Here is an 18,537-nt window from a genome sequence, read left to right as displayed (position 1 = left end):
TCACATGGAATATTAAATGTAAGCAAACTTATGAAGGTGAACACACAAATGTGTTAGCTTGTAAAAGCCTCATCATAATGCTTCTTGTTAGAAAAATTTCTTTTGTATTCAAGTATGCTTGTACCTATTCTTCTGGAATAATCATTCACTACCAATGCCTCGTTGACAACTGAAAGAAATTAAAAATCACCTTATGCCAGTGGATGGTTGTGTGGTCCAATTCATGTTAGCTTTCAACTCCTTTCTGCTACGAATCAATAATTCAATATTGTTTGACTTTTTTTCATATTGTGTATTTATAGTTAAGATACATTTCTTGCCATCTAATTTAGATTATGCTAAAGTAACCTCTAGGCTCTTGCCTGTTACTGACTCAATGTAGAAAAATATGGGCATTATTTAGAGCATGCTTATTTATATCAATTTGCTGCAGGAACAAGCACACTACATGATATATACATCATCCGATCCCCTTCTTTTTGTTGCTGTGAAGGTAGCTTCCATATCATGTTTCTTAAAATAACTATTCCCTCTGTTTGAACATTGCCAAAACTTCATTTACCCCGGCCGGCTTAAGGCCCAAGCAACCCAAGCAAAGGCTTTGGGCTCCCAAAAAAAGGCCTAAAAATATTTTTAGTATTAATATACCTAAAAATCAATTATTCTAAAATTATATTTGAAAATAAATTTTAAATAAAATAATTATAATTTTAATAAACTATTTTATGAGTAAATAAAAAAGTTTCATCCTTAACTTTGTTTTATGCCTCTTTTAAGTCTTTGAGTCACGTCTGCATTTACTCATGACGTTTCCTCTCTTATCAAACACATAGTTGACTTGACTGGAAATTGATCAGAATACTACTGTGAATTTAGTATCGAAGTATTATTGGTTCCTATAATTTATCTGATTAGCATGTAAAACCAGTGTTCTAAAGCCATAAATAATTAATTTAACCTTTCACTTCGGGATCAGAACAGGGATTTGATCACTATTTCCTTTCTCAGCTCCCATGTATTGCAGTTAATTTGCCAATTTCGTTTCCGCAAGCAATTAAAACTTCCTAACAGCCTCAAACTGTCCATTTAGTCTAACGGTCCTTATTTTCTTTGCACTGGTGTATCCTATTTGTAGGGATGCACAATACACTCATCGTTTATCTAATGTGTATCATAAGGTTTAATATCAATGTTAGTACAATATATATTGATATAGGCACAAGGGTACCTAAACCCTTATACAATAGGATTATACAATAAATTACGGTTAAAAGGTTATATACTATTTTTACCATCCTCACAATAAAAATAGATACCCAGCATTGGCTACCGAGTCAACCCCAACAGCATTAAAATGTTCTTGTATCAACCCATAAATACCAGCTGCCAAAACAGGACACCATGGCCCATCCTCTGTCAACAAGCACCAAGCATATAATACTGCAGCTACATATATTTCACCAACATCAATAACTGCTTCCTACAATCTCACCCATAACACACGTAAAACACGTAACATAAGAGCAAATGTCCAGCTTCCATATCACTTAGCATTAGGTCTTTAACATTCAACAATTAAATTTCCGCACAAACTTAAGCATGCCGCATGATTTGAAGACCATAATGTGAAAGGGTACTTGAAGGATTGGATCTAACATTTCATCCAAGTCCACGCCATGAATTCCTCTTTTTCCGTCACTTCCGACTCAACAAAGGACCCTTCATTACAAATACATTCATTCCTTTTCCTCCAAATGCACCATAAAGTTGCACACCACACCACATACCATCGTTCCTTGGCCTCTTTGTTGCCGACGAAATGACCATGTTGCCATAGATGAGATATGGCGTTACTTGGACAAACTGTAGACACACTTAGCCAATTATAATACAACTTCCATAGTCTTTCAACCTTTGGGCAAGTGAAAAAAATATGGGAGCAAATTCTGATTTCATGATCACAAAGAGGTTGTTAGTCTCAATTTTTGTGAACAGGAACTGCTTGAGGATCCTGCTATCACTAGTGCTATAGATGAAGAGACTGAATTTAATGCATTGGTGGTAAGTATTTTTATTCTTTCAAAGTGATATTCCTTTTGGTTAAGTTTGACTCTTCGATTATGTTTGTGTTGTCTTACACGCAGGAGGAAGAAGCTGCGCTCCTTGATTCACTGTGGTTTGTGTGGTCTTGACAAAAAGAAGCACGTCAGCCACAAAGAAGAAGTGAAATAAATTGGGTCCTTATTCGACTATCGAAATAGGTATCAATCACCATTATCAACTGCACAAGAGATCATGCTACTCAATTTTTCCATCTAGAACAAACTAGGGTGATGGAGGATTTCTTGTCTTAGTCCCCCTCTTGGCGGTAAAAGGAGGCAATATACTACGATTCCAGAGAATGGAATTTTGAGCAGTGGATATGCCTATCATAATAAGTTGCACATTTGTTTCAAGAAAACCCACATATGCCTATCAGGAGAGTGGTGCATGAATAAAAGGACACGCTCAAGTTAGCAACTTTATTCTTCTTTCAAAATTTGTTTGGGGTTATTGAGGTCACATGGAGCTTATTAGACTCATTTTTTGATGTGATTTTCATGGAGTTTGAATTTTTTATTATTATTCAAACATTAATTGAGTCTAACATTTTTATGTAAGTGAATCTTTGAATAAGTTTTATGTCTCATAGTAAAAAAAATCAAAATTAAAAACAATTATTGTTTTGAAAGTACCATTTTTAAAAAAAATAAAGAACTAAATGAATTTTTAAAATGTAAATGAGCAAACTTGAATGTAATCTAAAGCAAGAAAGGAGTAAAAATATATTTTATAAAATGTAAATGAGCAAAGTTGAATATAATCTAAAACAAGAAAGGAGTAAAAATATATTTTAGTTGACAATTTGACTTGTACCGTAAAAAAATGAAGAAACTTGCAATTGTTTATGGTCCTAACTCTTGTGTAAAGTGAACAGAAGCCCAAAACCAAAGAAACACCAAAAAAGTGAAGCGATCACCGAGCGAGCGTGAGGGAACAAAACTGCATCAACCAACCATAACCATAGCTGCAACCACTCTCACTCACTCTCCACAGCGAGAAGAAGATGAGGAACGAAACGCTGCGTTTGATCCTTCTCCTCCTCCTCTGTTCCCACCTTCACTCCGTCCTCTCATGGAAGAAAGAGGAGTTCCGAACCTGCCACCAAACACCATTCTGCAAGCGCGCCCGATCCCGCGCCCCCGGCTCCTCCTCCCTCATCGCCACCGACGTCACCATCTCCCACGGCGACCTCACCGCCAAACTCACCGCAAAACATGATTCTCAATCCGAAACCAAACCCTTACTCCTCACCCTCTCCGTCTACCAACGCGGCATCCTCCGCCTCAAGATCGATGAGGACCCTTCCCTCTCCCCTCCCAAGAAACGCTTCGAGGTCCCCGACGTCATCGTTTCCGAATTCCCCTCCACCAAGCTCTGGCTCCCCAAAATCTCCTCCGTAGAAAACGGCCTCTCCTCCTCCGTTTACCTCTCCGACGGTCATTCCGCCGTCCTCCGCCACGACCCCTTCGAACTCTTCATCCGCGACGACTCGTCCGGCGACCGCGTCATCTCCCTCAACTCCCATGACCTCTTCGACTTCGAGCAGCTCAAACACAAATCCGAAGACGATAACTGGGAAGAACAATTCCGATCCCACACCGACCGTAGACCCTACGGCCCCCAATCCATCTCCTTCGACGTTTCCTTCTACGGCGCCGATTTCGTTTACGGCATCCCCGAACGTGCCGCAAGTCTTGCCCTAAAGCCCACCAGAGGCCCAAACGTCGACGAATCTGAGCCCTACCGCCTCTTCAACCTCGACGTCTTCGAGTACATCCACGATTCCCCTTTCGGCCTCTACGGTTCCATTCCCTTCATGGTTTCTCACGGGAAAGCCAGGGGAAGTTCCGGGTTTTTCTGGCTCAACGCCGCCGAGATGCAGATTGACGTTCTTGCCCCTGGCTGGGACGCCGAGTCCGGCATAGCGCTCCCTTCGCACCGAATCGACACGTTTTGGATGAGCGAGGCTGGTGTTGTGGACGCTTTCTTTTTCATCGGTCCGAACCCTAAGGATGTGCTGAGACAGTACACGGCGGTGACGGGAACTCCGGCGATGCCGCAGCTGTTTTCGATTGCGTACCACCAGTGCCGGTGGAATTATCGCGATGAGGAGGATGTTGAGCATGTGGATTCCAAGTTTGATGAGTTGGATATTCCTTATGATGTGTTGTGGCTTGACATTGAGCACACTGATGGGAAGAGGTATTTTACTTGGGATAGGGCTCTTTTCCCCCACCCTGAGGAGATGCAGAGGAAGTTGGCTTCTAAAGGGAGGCACATGGTGACCATTGTGGATCCTCACATTAAGCGGGACGAGAATTTTCATTTGCACAAGGAGGCCTCCCAGAAGGGGTATTATGTTAAGGATGCCAGTGGGAATGACTTTGATGGCTGGTGCTGGCCGGGTTCGTCATCATATCCGGATACTTTGAACCCGGAAATTAGGTCCTGGTGGGCTGATAAGTTCTCTTACCAGAGTTATGAGGGTTCCACGCCTTCTCTTTACATATGGAATGACATGAATGAACCTTCTGTCTTCAATGGGCCTGAGGTATGCCTATTTTTTTATGGATTGGTTTCTATTTCTTTTAGTTTCCTTGTTTTTATTGTGATTTGGAAGTTGGAATGTGCCTTTTCAATGTTTTTGAGGCTCTTCAGAAACAGAACACAAGTTGTGTGCTTTAGGGAAGAAACTCAATATCACCATCCATTTTCATGATAATTGTTGGAGATCTCACTTCGAATAGTGATAAGGCCATAGTAGTGTATACAAGTGGGGGACAACCCTCACCTTATAAGCTGATTTTCTAGGGTTGAGTTAGACCCAAATTCACATTCTAAGAATAATCATGAATGATGTACATTAACATCTTATGAGCTCTAAAATGAATGTAAGATTTGTAATAATTCAGCACAATATTGACTTCTAATCATCAATGGCCTCATAATTTAGGGTTAACTCTTAAACAAATGTTACCTCTTAACACATAAATCCCAACACATGATAAAAATACATATATCTAGATTAGTAGATATCAATGCCATGATCATCCAATTTATCGGTCACACCACCATCATCATTCATATCGTTTACTGGTTGTGGCACCACAATGATAGCTTGCTTGTTGTATAAAAGTGCGCATAAGGAGAAGGAGGAGGATGAGAGTATGATGAATAAAAATAGAACTTCCTCAACTAAGGGAAGATTCTACCAATGTATGATCTCATAATATGAGGAAGATTAAAAAATTTGACTAAGTCCTTGTGAAGTCAAACCAACATTGATTAATAGTATCGTGATGTCTATTTTATATGCTTTTGATTAAAAAATCTTATGCCACTTGAGAAGCAGAGTCAGGATCCATGGATTTCATGTGATCCACATGTTTAGTGTGCTTTTGTAACACCCCCCTTAAGTTTTTCTTATACTTCTAATGCCCACCTGAAGATAGGGAAACTGAAGATATGTTTGCATGCATTGTATCCAGGTGACAATGCCTAGAGATGTTACACACTATGGAGGTGTGGAACATCGGGAGTTGCACAATGCCTATGGATATTACTTCCACATGGCGACCGCTAATGGGCTACTGAAGCGTGGTGAGGGGAATGACAGGCCATTTGTTTTATCAAGAGCATTATTTGCTGGAAGTCAAAGGTATGGAGCAGTTTGGACTGGGGATAACACTGCTGATTGGGATCACCTAAGAGTTTCTATCCCAATGGTTTTGACCCTTGGTCTTACTGGGATGTCATTCTCTGGTGGGTATTGTCCTTCTCAATATGTATTTATTATTTCATTATTCTTTTCTTCGCATATTCATAGTCAATCAATATACTTATTTGCACAAGTTAGGCAAACCCCCCCTGCCCTGCCCCCCTTTGTTCATATGATCTTATTCTTATCTTGTACATAATGCAGGTGCTGATATTGGTGGATTTTTTGGGAATCCTGAACCTGAGTTATTGGTTCGGTGGTATCAGCTAGGAGCTTACTATCCTTTCTTTAGGGCCCACGCCCATCACGACACAAAAAGACGAGAACCATGGTTGTTTGGGTAGGACTGCTTTTACTTTAGAATTTCTTTGTCCCAAAGTTAAAATATCACAGGTTTTTTGGGTACTCCTTTCATATTATACCTGCTCACCAACAATTGAACAGTAATTCTTTTACCGCTCTTTTCTTTGTTTAAGAGCTGATTGCCTCTAAAAAGACAGTGAAACATTTTTCAAGAGGATGATGTATATTAAATCAGGCTAGTCTGTATCAAGGGATGAACCTTTCCACAGAAATACTATGTAAATCTTAGATGTAAATGAAGTGGAGCTAAATTCTATATCTATATTATATATTATATTACTACTGCAAATTCGTATCACACAGACACTTGATCACTGAAATTGACAATAACTCCATGTGACATCTCCCTCACATGCATGGGGTTACTAAGTGGCAATACTGATTGAATTTATAAAAAATGAATTTGATGCATATACACTAAAAGTATCTATTGCATGTCTTGACTACCATAGGATTTGTCAACATCGTAAATTGATTGTCTTTTTGAAATTTCAGAGAACGAAATACAGAATTGATTAAGGATGCAATACATGTTCGTTATGCACTTCTCCCGTATTTCTACACATTATTCAGGGAGGCTAACACTACAGGTGTTCCTGTGGTCCGTCCATTGTGGATGGAATTCCCATCTGATGAAGCTACTTTTAGCAATGACGAAACTTTCATGGTTGGGAGCAGTATTTTAGTTCAAGGGATCTATACAGAGGTGTTTTAATCAGTTTCCATATACGTATATGTTTTCCTTCTGCAAAACCATATCCTATATGTTTTCCTTCTGCAAAACCATATCCTTCTTTTTGTGGTCCTTAACTAAAGTTTTTATAATGCTTTGTTGCTCGCAGCGAGCTAAGCATGCATCAGTCTATTTGCCTGGAAAACAATCCTGGTATGACCTAAGAACTGGAGCTGTGTACAAGGGAGGGGTGACACACAAGTTGGAGGTTACAGAGGAGAGCATTCCTGCTTTCCAGAGAGCTGGAACCATTATTGCAAGGAAAGACCGGTTTCGGCGAAGTTCCACTCAGATGGCAAATGATCCCTACACTCTGGTATGTGTTCATGTTGATTTGCTGCAATTCTTGTGCATATGATTGAGTGCCAGATGTGTCTCATGGAACATATTTCTTGCCTTTTCTGTTATTTTACTAGGTCTTAGACTATTGTCTTTGTATTCAAGCCCTTTGCAGTCATACATATATAATATATTAGGTTCAGATGGTTCCCTATATGTTAGGCTAGCATTGGGAACCAGTTGTGCACCTAATCTCATTATGTAGTTTGGTACCTTTGGTACTCTTTATATATATATATATATATATACATTTAATTTTGCTGAGCAAAAAAAAAAACATATATAATATATTATAATAAAATTTATGCAAGTTAGCCACTCATGCTGCTTGGAATCAGGCCATATGCAGGCCCTCTTTGAACACTGAAGCACTTGTTGAGCAAATATATTGCATTTTTTTAATATTTGTGTTCCCCACCTATCTATGGTTTTGAACTAAAATGTTGAATGGGTATGTGTGCAATTGTGCCTTTTGTCTATTTTATTCTATGAGGATGTGTGTAGTACCACCAAAAAACTGAATGACTTTATACATTGCAAGAATAAACTGCATGTATGCATGCGTATAAATCCATTCAAGAATAAATCTAATCTCATTTGTCCACTTTCATGGGTTATACCTCAGGAGTTTATCATAAGCACATGGGTATTGACTATTTGAGTAACCTGATTTGTTTGCATTCCAACCAAAAAATGGGAGCTAGTAAGATTGAGACATTGTGTTGGGAAATGTGTCATGGCTGTGCCTTTGTAACTATTGACAGTAATGGAAAGTAGACAACTACTTCATGATAATTGTTATGCCTTTCTTTTTGACAGGTTGTAGCTCTGAATAGTTCCCAAGCAGCTGAGGGTGAACTCTACATAGATGATGGCAGCAGCTTTAATTTTCTGCAAGGGGGCTATATCCATAGACGATTTATTTTCTCGAATGGGAAACTTACTTCTATAGACCTGGCACCTGCTTCCAGTAGCAAGGGGCGTTATCCATCAGATGCTTTCATTGAGAGGATTATCCTGCTGGGACATGCTCCTAGCTCAAAAAATGCACTCATTGAGCCATCAAATCAAAAGGTTGATATTGAACTTGGCCCCCTTTGGGTTCTAAGGGCTCGTGCACCAGCTGTTACAACCATACGTAGACCTAATGTTCGTGTTGCAGAAGATTGGACTATAACAGTTATATAACATTTCCGGTTCGAGGGAGGAGTTTAATGTTCAAAGTTACTGCTAGTGCACAACGAGATTTTGTTTCTGTAGTTGAGTTGATATGAAGTTCAGCTGCAACGTTGGGGTAAGAAGAAAGAAAATCATTAATTTTGAAGAATGCATTTGCACCAACTCAGTTTGAGCGGCTTATTTAATGTAGGACTCGTTGACTGGAAAGATTTAACATTTGGAAGTTGTGATTCCATTGTTGTCTACTATTTTGATAAGGATAAATTTGTATCGTCTGGAATGGTCTGTCTTGGGAAAAGCTTGTGATGAATGCAATAACTTAGTCGTTAGTTTATATAGGCTGCAAAATCAAATTAATAATTTATGATTTTTTTTAATATCAAACAAATTCACCTAAGTTGCGTGAGTATGTGCATAAAGCCAACAGGACTGTGCAAACGGATGAATTTGGATAATTTTTATTGGGTCATCAGCAAATGTACAGTTAGATAAAGATAAATGGGTGCTTTCGATTTCTTCACGCACACATTATATATATAAATATAGAGTGGGATTAACTTACTCATATTATAATTTTAAAGGAATTATTTTTATCTTAATAATTTATTTTCTTAAAATTTAATGAATAAAATTGGTTATTTGTTATAATTATTAGATTTTAAGAAAATAAATGTTTAGAATGAAGAGTAATTATAAGAGTTATTCTTGAAATAAGTTGATTTCTTTCCATAAATTTTTAACTTAAATTATTAGATGATACTGTATAAAAAATTGTTAGAATATAAAGTTCAATATATTATATGTAATTAATTGATTAGTAACATTAAGTAATTTGAAATATATTGCTGTAGAGTATTTAATACATCTTGTTACTATTTTAAAAAGTTGTAAGGAAAATTATTCTATTTATTTTGAACTCAAAAAAGTTCACATTAAAATGAATATAAAGCTTAAATTTCAATAAAAAAAAATGATACGTAGAAATATAACATTTTGATGAAAATGATAGTAATAATTGATAAATTCACGCATTCAGGTATTATCTTTGAAACCTGCTCTGATGTAAAACAAAAAAAATATAGAACGCAAATTGTATTTTTAATCTTTTAGAGATCACAATTACGTGATTTTGATCTTCTATTAAATATGGGGTGGTCTAACTAACCCAAAGTATAAATGGGTTAACGAAATTTGATGATTAATCCAAATTTATTCAAATGACAAGAGAATAAATGTGGGTTTTATCCATGATATTGATAGATCCGAATCCAAGGTGAATTATAGCCTAGTCAAATCCTTCTCAAACACCGTTAATTCCTCAAGCTGCACAAATTAAGTTATACTGCATATTGTCTCAATTAAATACCATAGGAGTGCATTGGTTGAGTTGCAAGGCAACTCAAATTCAACCATCTCAAATTTAACCCATTGTGTGGCCGTGTACTCCAGGATAAAACACGGACTTATTCCCAAGGCATGAAAAGAAAAACAATTTACCAAACAAAATGGAAGAAAACAGTACAATACAAATTGAGAGAATAAATAACGAGTTCATCATTTTAGAGTAACTATTAGTAGACATCAAACCATTATAATTTTTTTTCTTCTTTTATACCTATTTTTCTCTAAATACTACCATCCAATAACACAATAAATTATAAGATTGATTTGGTGGTTGAAAAAAAAAATCATACAGAAAATTAATACAACTAACAATTAAGATTTGTTGATAATTTTTTTTTATCTAATAACACAAAAAAGTGTTCATGCATAATGCATTATTTTTCTTACTTTTTTCCACTGTCTGTACGTACAAAAGTGTCACCAAACCCCATTTTTCAGTTGATTTTTTTTTTTTCATTTTTGGGTATACCTTCAGAAAAGTGTGACTAACATTTTTGGTTAAAAAAATGTGAATTATTATGTTCCCACTCACACTCTCACAGTTCGAAAATAAAATTTAGTGTTTCACTTGATTTTGCTTTGAGTTCCGCAGTTTAAACAAGACCAGTTGAATTCCGCAACTCTGCATTACTTAGAAGTTTGGCAAGAACAAGAACATTGACATTCAATATGCACAAACAAAGAACAACAAAAAAGAAGGGGAAGCAAGTTCAGGTGATGGATTTTTCTCACACTTGTTCACCAAACAATCGGGTAAGGCATGCTATCCACCTTGTTTCCAAATGTTGTGGTTATGCATAGAAGCATTTTTGTATGGTAAAAACATGAACTTGGAAGCAGAATCATAATCTCTACTTCCATTTTTACCCATGTATCTCACATAATTAGGTACAAGATTATGGAGAACCCATTATTAAAACTTAATTCTCTCTCTGATATTTTTTGATGTGTTTCTAAGTAAATATTCTGAAATACTTTAAGATCCTTTGTAGGGGTGGAGGTTGATTTTTGCTCCACCACACATGGAAAATATTTTTAATGTCATTTCCTTGATCTTCTCGGTTATATAGAGTTGAGGATCAATTACTAGTTTGATTAGTAGCTGCATGACTTGTATGATTCTTAATGTCCCTACAACTTTTCCTGATTTACTAGCCTGTGGCACAAGCTCCTACTCTTATTCTATTATATTTGTTGGCCATTAGAGTTTTTTTTATTTATATGTTATTTTTGACATTATACTGAAGTTAATGCACATTTCTTTTTCCTCACTTGCTCTCATCAATCAAACGCTGATATGTGTCAACCACTCTTTTGGCACTCTTTGGAAAGTTGAAAAGGAAAAAAGAAGTCCCCGAAACTCACATAACGTAGAAAGTATAAAACTGAAAATTTATTCATTTACTAGTGTACTAGCTTTCAATTCAACTATTATGGTTGTTTATAACAATGCAAAATCTTCTCAGTAGGTTCAAGATTGCTTATCATTCCCTTATTTTACTGGTTCAAGAAATTTTTTCCTTAGACCTGCCCCTATTCCTTGCCAACTGCAACTACTCGTAAGTTATGGTAACTGTAGCAAAGCTGCACATTTTGATGTTTAAGGAAAACCATTATAGTCATCGTGAGAGTTGAGGCAATGTTAATAATCATTGTTGCGCAGAAAATACAGAAATATTTAGTTCAGTTTCCACATCTATAAAGTTAATGACACGAAGAGGCTGAAAAGGTTGGACATTCTGTTGCTTTTGTTTCTCAGAACTGCTCAGTTGATGTAGCTGAAATGGAGGAAGTGATCAGTCGAGTCAAATGGAAGGGCACAACGGATTTGAAGCAGAACATATCCCTCTTGAGCCGTAACTCTAGGGAAGAGTAGACAAGAACAAGAGCAAGGCTAATTCAATGGTTGGTCATGTATTATGAAGCATGGATAATGTCTAAAATATAGTACATGGAGACACCCCATACCCACAAACAAAACAAACAGATTTTAATTAAATAAATATGAGTAACATATAATAAAATATTAATTGATGGTATATTAATCTTTTTTAACTAATTTTTTATATTTTTTTAAAGTGTATTAGTTGTGTAAAGGTGATGACTTAAGTGTTCAAGTCAATAAAAATTAATTTTTAAACCAAAACTTAATGAGAAGTGTCCAACAAGTGTGAGAGTGTGTTAGTATCGAAAATGTATCTCACACAATTACATTTCAAATAAGAGAGGTGTTTGTGTTTCGTAGGATATGCATCCTTTGATAGTTACACAAAAGTTGCATTAAAAAATATACAATAATAATAAATAGAGCAAATAAGATTGTGTACATGGATGTACTTTTCTTGTCTATGTGTGATACATTTTACCTCAAATAGGTACTTTTCTTTATAATGTTAGATAGATATGAATTTGAGCATTTCTACAAACAATAAAAAAAAAAGATTTTATTTAAAATAATTTCATATCTCTTTATCTTTATAAAAATAAAAATTATCTCATATCTTTTATTTTAAGAAGCTTCCTCTCATAAGACAAAAATAATTCACAATTAATCACATTATTAATTACGATAATTAATCATATGATCTGATCTTGATGTATAACAATAAAATATTATTCTTATTTTATGAACAACTTTCCCATTTATAAAATAATACTCTCTTTTTTATCTTAATTAGATCCTTATTGCTAGTAAAAAAAATATAATAATATTTCACTAAAATATTTATTTGATTAAATTAAATTTTCTAATTTAATTATCAAATACATTATTTTCTTTTGCAAAGATTGAAACACTCGTTTGTGTGTGACCCGTAAGTTCAATACTAAACCGGTAGTAAATTGATCACTCTTTAAAGTCTGGATAGTAACATCTTTTAACTTCAACATAGGTGTCTAGTAACACTCCTTGTCTTGATAGTAACATCTTTTACCTTCAAGAACTAATAGAATATTTTCTTTGATCATTTATAGCTCAAGGTTAACTCTAGAGTATAATATTATTGTCAAACTCCAATAAGTAACACATTTAATCAATGAATGACTTGAAACTTTTTTCTTCTTTCATTCAATTGTCCTAACTAAGGTCTTAATTCTCTCATAGAGCTCAAACACATTACCTAGAGTTGATTGATTTCTTCTTAATTAATCATTAATTCTACACGTTTTAATTATATTCAATATTCATTCAACTAGTACCCCAAGGAATTAGTTGCCCAAAATTAAAGTATAACAAATAACTTGTTAACTACTATGATAATCTCATGTTAAAATAAACTATTATATTTAAATTCTTATTGACATATCAATGTTATATTAACTACTAAGAATTTTTACTTAAGTTAGTTCAACGATGACATTGACAAATACATCATCTATATATGCAATTTAATAAATGAGATTTATTAATTTTTATCCAATAAAGATCATTACATATATATTGATATATCAGAATTATTGATGTCTTATTCACAATAATCTTACGATAAAGAATAATTTATATTAAAGTTATAAAAGACTTTTTCCTCATTATCATAATCTCTATGATGATAACAAAATTTTAATAAAAAACTTGTCAAATTAACAATTTAATAAAACAATAAATATGATAATAAAATAAAAAATAACTTTTTACTAAAATTAATAACATAATTAAATTATGCGCATACATATTTATTCCCAAAAATCCTGACGTTTCCGCCTGAACCTTACTGAAATGGTTAATCTGTGGGAAAATGAAGGATTTAGGACTATGGGGAATTCTTGGTTCCCAACAGAAGGTGATGGGGTGGTTAATTTTGTTGGACAAATGACAAATGGACACGATTGAAGGATACCAAGTGAAGCCAGAATTCATCCCCATGTTAAGAAAAATTCTCAGCAAGCATGGAGATGTTTTTAAGGATTCCATGGTATTCACAACGTTACTCCGGTCAGTATTCTCAGAGGTGATATGAGATGTTTTTAAGGACTCTATGTGGCATCATCTTAGAATTGCAAGACAAAGGTCTCGATAAGATCACAGAAGATGAGCTGCGTAACATGATTGGTGTTGCAAATGAAATAAAAAATATGAAAGTGAACACTGAGTGGCTTTTCCTGAGACTGGAAGAGATACTCGAGGCAAGGCAAATTCTCGGACAATCTGGCATTCTAAAAGAGGAAAAAGATAACAACAGAAAGGTCATTGAAACTGCCAAAAGAGAATAGAAAGAATGTGAAGCAGAAAAGAAAGCAGTGGAAGCAAAGTTTCGATTAATATGTGATAAAATAAGTTGTAAAGAGATTGCTAGCAAGGAGAAACTGGCTAGAGAAGAGGACGAGTCTGCTAGTATATCTGAAACTACCATGAATGCTAAATCTAAAATTAGACGCTTTGTTAATTACTCTTCAGCAGATGGTTTGTTTTAGTTTTTCTTTTTTTCTCCCTCCCTCTCCTTTCTCCATGGTAGTGATTTTAAGATTATTCATTGAGTTATCTTTGTTGGATGTTCATCTCTAGAGATATATTGGTTGGTCAAATTATGTATTTAGTGCTCTCTCTATATAAAAAAAAAAAGCCCTATCCTTTTGTTGTTCTTACAATGAACTAGCTTCTGACTTTGTGTAATTATCAATCTACTCTGCTTTCTTCATCTTCTTCTTGAGCGACATAATCAATGACATGAGAAATAAAGAGTTGCACATGAAAATATTCTAAAATGGATGCAGCTGGCACTGAATTTTTTTTATCCTATAAAAGATGGTTATTGTTAATATTGAACAAAGGGGAGAAGAGTCGAAGAAATCTCCAAATTTTAAATTAACCTGTATGACACATAAAACTAATCCAAAAACCATATGTAGTTTCATAATGTAACGGAGAGCCATCATCATACACATTCATTACCATTTTCTAAGAAAAGAAAAAAAGAATGCTGAAAGTGTTTCAAATTGTAAGTGAAGTCACATTGGTTATAGCTCTGTAATTAATCTTTCTTTTCTGATAATTGAGTTTTGTTGACAACCACAGGTCTTTTATCCTCTGCAGACTTAGCATAGATCTCTCCCTTGTCTTGGAAATACCTCTCAAAAGCTCTTGGAAGGAACCTGGGTATCAAGAACCCAAACAGATTGATGGAGAAATAAGCCAGATTTGCCACTGCCAGACCCTTCCCGAACCAATACCATGCCAGGTCCTGCATGCATTGCAACATTACCAATTCATTCATTAGTCATAGGTTGAATTTGAAGTAAATATCTATGGGTCTCAATTCTGATATACACAACTCTTCACTATTGGATCAGATAAAATTGAAGTGAGTCTGACTAAATAATTAATAAATAAAACTCATCAAATACTAGGTGGAACTGCATTGTTTAGTTGAATCCAAATGATCGAAATGAATTTCATCCGACGATTGATTTCATTAACCATTGACTTCATCCCTAAAATCCCTTTCACAAGTGGACGTCCTACATTGTTTAGTTTTTTTTTTTTTAAGCAAAAAAAAGGAAAGGAGAAGCATCACAATAGGGGCAACAATCCCAACTAGGTTGTCTCTCCCACCCCTAATGATCCTATGCCCTCCAAACCTAAAATATTATTGTATCTACATTGTTTATGTTTAGTGGAACCCAAATAGAAAGTGAATGATACAAGGATGAAATGTTGTGCATATATTTCATGAATTTAATTTAAGAGGATCCTCTTTTAATTAAAATCCACTAAGTTAAAAATTCAATCATATATGAGTATGTAGGGTAAGTTTACTGATTTCATAATGACCACCTAAAAAGTATTTCTAAAAAAAACCATTTATGATCAAACTCATACTTCATCTCTTTACAATTTTAATGAGAGTGGTGGTGATATATGGACACCTCCACATGTTATACCTATGATAATCTCTCCTCTCTCTCTAGATGTCAATTAATCACATGTTATACCACTATTTTTCCTTTTAAATCAGCCTGAGTTATAAGGGCTAAGTTTGTTATCATTTGTTGCTAGAAAATTACCTGAAATGTGGCATTGACAGGCAGAGTCTTGTTGAGCCAGACATCATGAATCCAATCAATATCCACAAAGATCCTCCGCACTGTATAGATCATCGGCACCAACGCCCTCACCGGTGGGGAAAACATAGACAACCCACCGATGATGTTCTCAGTAAGTATCTGAAACGACAGCAAGAACAAGTGCGGGGTGGCAGAACGAACAGCATGCTCATCCCCTCTTGCAAACCCTCCAAGCACGTAAGCCAGCGGCAAGAAGAGTCCCACAGTGATCCCAACAACGACATACATTCGGAACAATCTGCCCCCTTTGAAGATCTCAGTCCCCGAGTCGTGTAACGAACGCGTTGAAGAAGAAGATGACGATGGAAATGCGAATAGCGAGAGTGCCAAGATGTATGCAGAGGCAAATGCAGGGAACACTAGGTCAAGGAGTGGGACAAGGCCACTTGCTGAGAACACCAAGATGAAAGCGACAAGCTGAAGCTCTATCACGCGAAGTGAACCCATCATGCCACCAATTGGTGCCTGTTCTGTTCGCGGTTTAGGCTTTGTGCCTGCTTGAGGCACGTTTTGTTCTCCCACTGATGCCGGTGGATGAGACACTGCTAGAGACACACCTGACATCTTCTTTTCACTCACCTTGAGCTTTTAGGTTATGTTCTTAGACACCAAAACTGCCAACAAAATTAAACAAGCATGTTGCATAAACATCTGAGTCACAACACACAACTAACATCAATAATAGCAAAAGACATGACAAAACTTGTATGTGTGTGTTTGATTAGAGTTCCAAAGAGCAGATGAGTCAAAAACTCTGAATTGTTTACTTTTCTTGCATGAGAATGTATTCTCGTTCAACCTATACTCACTATATAGTTCCTAAAATGTTGTTTGTGCTCTTCTCTGATTAGACTTAGAATTTCATCGATACTTTATAAGCTCCACCATTCTTTAATACAATTTTTTTTATTAAACTTATCATCGAGACAAAACTCTAACAGTAGACAGGCAGATTATCTAGGTGAAACTTTAATTTGATTCAAGAACAAAATAAACAACACTTGTAGAACTATATTTTTGTCCTACTGATAAAATGCATGCATTTGAGGGACTATAATAAATTTACCACAAATTGAATTTCTATCAAGCTATATGAAAATTAAGGTGGTTGCTAAATAAAGTCGATACAATTTAAAGCTAATTAACTGGACATATATACCCACTTTCAAAAAGGTGGGGAAGATGAGGAAGACTTGATAAGGAGGAGAATTCAAAGATTGCTGTTGGCAATACAGAGAAAATTAAGTTAGTGGGGGCAAAGAAAAGATAAAATGAAGAGACAAATTGAATCTAATAAGATGAGATCTTAGTCTTACAACTAAAATGGACGAGAAAGAGGAAGAGGAAGGAGTGTTGATTCAAATGAAGCGTAGGCGATGAAAGAGACGAAGCAAAAGATATCGATATGTGTTGATGAGTGAATGATCCCAAATTGGTGCACAAGACATAAAAGAACCATGCACTGCCCTAAGACACGCGAACCAATAGCAACGTTGTAACGTGGAATGTAGCATGCACGACACTTGTTTCTCTTATACCTTGAGTGTCCAATGCTCTACACGTGTTACTTTCATTTTCTTTTTCTTAAAGTGGTGTTACATTCTAGTTTTGTTTTTAGGTGTGGCATTCTAGTTTTAGCTAGCATATTTTGTCATTTTATTAGCTAGGAAAACTTCTTTCACCAACCCCCCTCTTCCTTATCGTTTACGCTCGAGATTTTAATCTTTTAAATTTTAAAATAATGATTGGTGATAAAGAAAAAAGGAAGGAAAAATGAGTTTCGGCATATTTAAGATGATTTTTTTAAATACAAATTTAAGTCAATTTTTTTATTGTTATGTTTTGGCACGAAATGTTTTTCAATAATAAATAATTTTTTGTTTGGTATATGTTATATGATTTTAAAAAATATTTATCTGTTTTTATTTTATTAGAGAATAAAAACACAAGAAACTTACGCCATTTCTTAAATAAGTGTTTTTATTTTATAGACAATAAAGGATAATATCATGGGACACATATTTGTGGGGGAGAAACATAAATATGCAAAACTATTGAATTTCATGAAAAATCAGAGAAAAGAACATGGAAAAAGAACAAAACGAGTTAAACTTTTTTACCAAGATCAATACCAAAACGAGTTTTGATACGTCACCGAATTGAATATATCTATCTTACAGAGTATCTTAATCTTATACGGACCTTTTTTCGGTGCCTTTATCCTCTCTTTTTTCCTCTTCTTTCTAATGGGTACTCGTATTCTTCGAAAGTTCAGTTATCCTTATTACTATTTACTAATAACATAACAATAACAATATATTACAAAAAATAAATGTTATACCGAAGGCGCTTAATATTTTTCTTCTAAATTAGAAGAATACGAATTAGAATGCAATTCTGGAACGGTTGAATTGAAGTTAGAGCAGTGTTTTTTCTTTTAAACTGGAAGTTAGAGCAGTGTTAATAACAAAAATTTAGATTAAAGCAGCAAGAGCATAAAACTATAGCAAAAATTTGTGTTATCTTTTTTTACAAAAAAATGTGTTATCTTTTCTTTTTTACAAAAAGAAACAATTGTTCGCCATATGAGATTTATTGAAAAGACCATTTCTTTTATTGAACGAGGTAAGTGATGCTA

At 35.1% G+C, this 18,537-nt stretch overlaps 2 protein-coding genes and 1 pseudogene across 6 annotated transcripts; 2 read left to right on the top strand and 1 right to left on the bottom strand.

The window, feature by feature from the left end:
- Positions 1-2,962: 2,962 nt before the first annotated feature.
- Positions 2,963-8,783, top strand: LOC114410060 (probable glucan 1,3-alpha-glucosidase). The gene is made up of 6 exons (XM_028373810.1): positions 2,963-4,654; positions 5,592-5,865; positions 6,026-6,161; positions 6,680-6,890; positions 7,027-7,233; positions 8,076-8,783. The coding sequence occupies exons 1-6, from the start codon at positions 3,107-3,109 to the stop codon at positions 8,442-8,444; spliced, it is 2,745 nt and encodes a 914-aa protein (XP_028229611.1). The 5' UTR covers positions 2,963-3,106; the 3' UTR covers positions 8,445-8,783.
- A 4,832-nt stretch (positions 8,784-13,615) lies between these two features.
- Positions 13,616-14,482, top strand: LOC114410059 (annotated as a pseudogene).
- Positions 14,483-14,613: 131 nt separating this feature from the next.
- On the bottom strand, positions 14,614-17,366 carry LOC114410058. Of its 5 annotated transcripts, none has more exons than XM_028373809.1 (4): positions 17,216-17,365; positions 17,063-17,119; positions 15,840-16,513; positions 14,614-15,016 (listed from the first exon to the last, which is right to left on the bottom strand). In XM_028373809.1, the coding sequence occupies exons 3-4, from the start codon at positions 16,461-16,463 to the stop codon at positions 14,807-14,809; spliced, it is 834 nt and encodes a 277-aa protein (XP_028229610.1). In that variant the 5' UTR covers positions 16,464-16,513; positions 17,063-17,119; positions 17,216-17,365; the 3' UTR covers positions 14,614-14,806. The 5 variants fall into 5 exon arrangements, with proteins under 5 accessions (XP_028229610.1, XP_028229607.1, XP_028229608.1 ...); XM_028373806.1 differs by having other exon boundaries at positions 14,695-15,016; positions 17,093-17,119; XM_028373807.1 differs by lacking the exon at positions 17,063-17,119 and having other exon boundaries at positions 14,695-15,016; positions 17,216-17,366.
- Positions 17,367-18,537: the final 1,171 nt, after the last annotated feature.

This window comes from Glycine soja, chromosome 4 (assembly GCF_004193775.1).
Source record: "Glycine soja cultivar W05 chromosome 4, ASM419377v2, whole genome shotgun sequence".
Taxonomy (NCBI): domain Eukaryota; kingdom Viridiplantae; phylum Streptophyta; class Magnoliopsida; order Fabales; family Fabaceae; genus Glycine; species Glycine soja.
This window is presented reverse-complemented; position numbering and strand designations above follow the sequence as displayed.

Bases quoted from the DNA above. Each gene is read 5' to 3' on its own strand.
- LOC114410060 (XM_028373810.1), top strand. From the start codon at position 3,107: ATGAGGAACGAAACGCTGCGTTTGATCCTTCTCCTCCTCCTCTGTTCC. The intron at 4,655-5,591 runs GTATGCCTATTT...CATTGTATCCAG, and splicing joins CTGTCTTCAATGGGCCTGAG to GTGACAATGCCTAGAGATGT. The intron at 6,162-6,679 runs GTAGGACTGCTT...TTGAAATTTCAG, and splicing joins CGAGAACCATGGTTGTTTGG to AGAACGAAATACAGAATTGA.
- LOC114410058 (XM_028373807.1), bottom strand. From the start codon at position 16,463: ATGTCAGGTGTGTCTCTAGCAGTGTCTCATCCACCGGCATCAGTGGGA. The intron at 15,017-15,839 runs GTAATTTTCTAG...CAATGCATGCAG, and splicing joins CTGTCAATGCCACATTTCAG to GACCTGGCATGGTATTGGTT.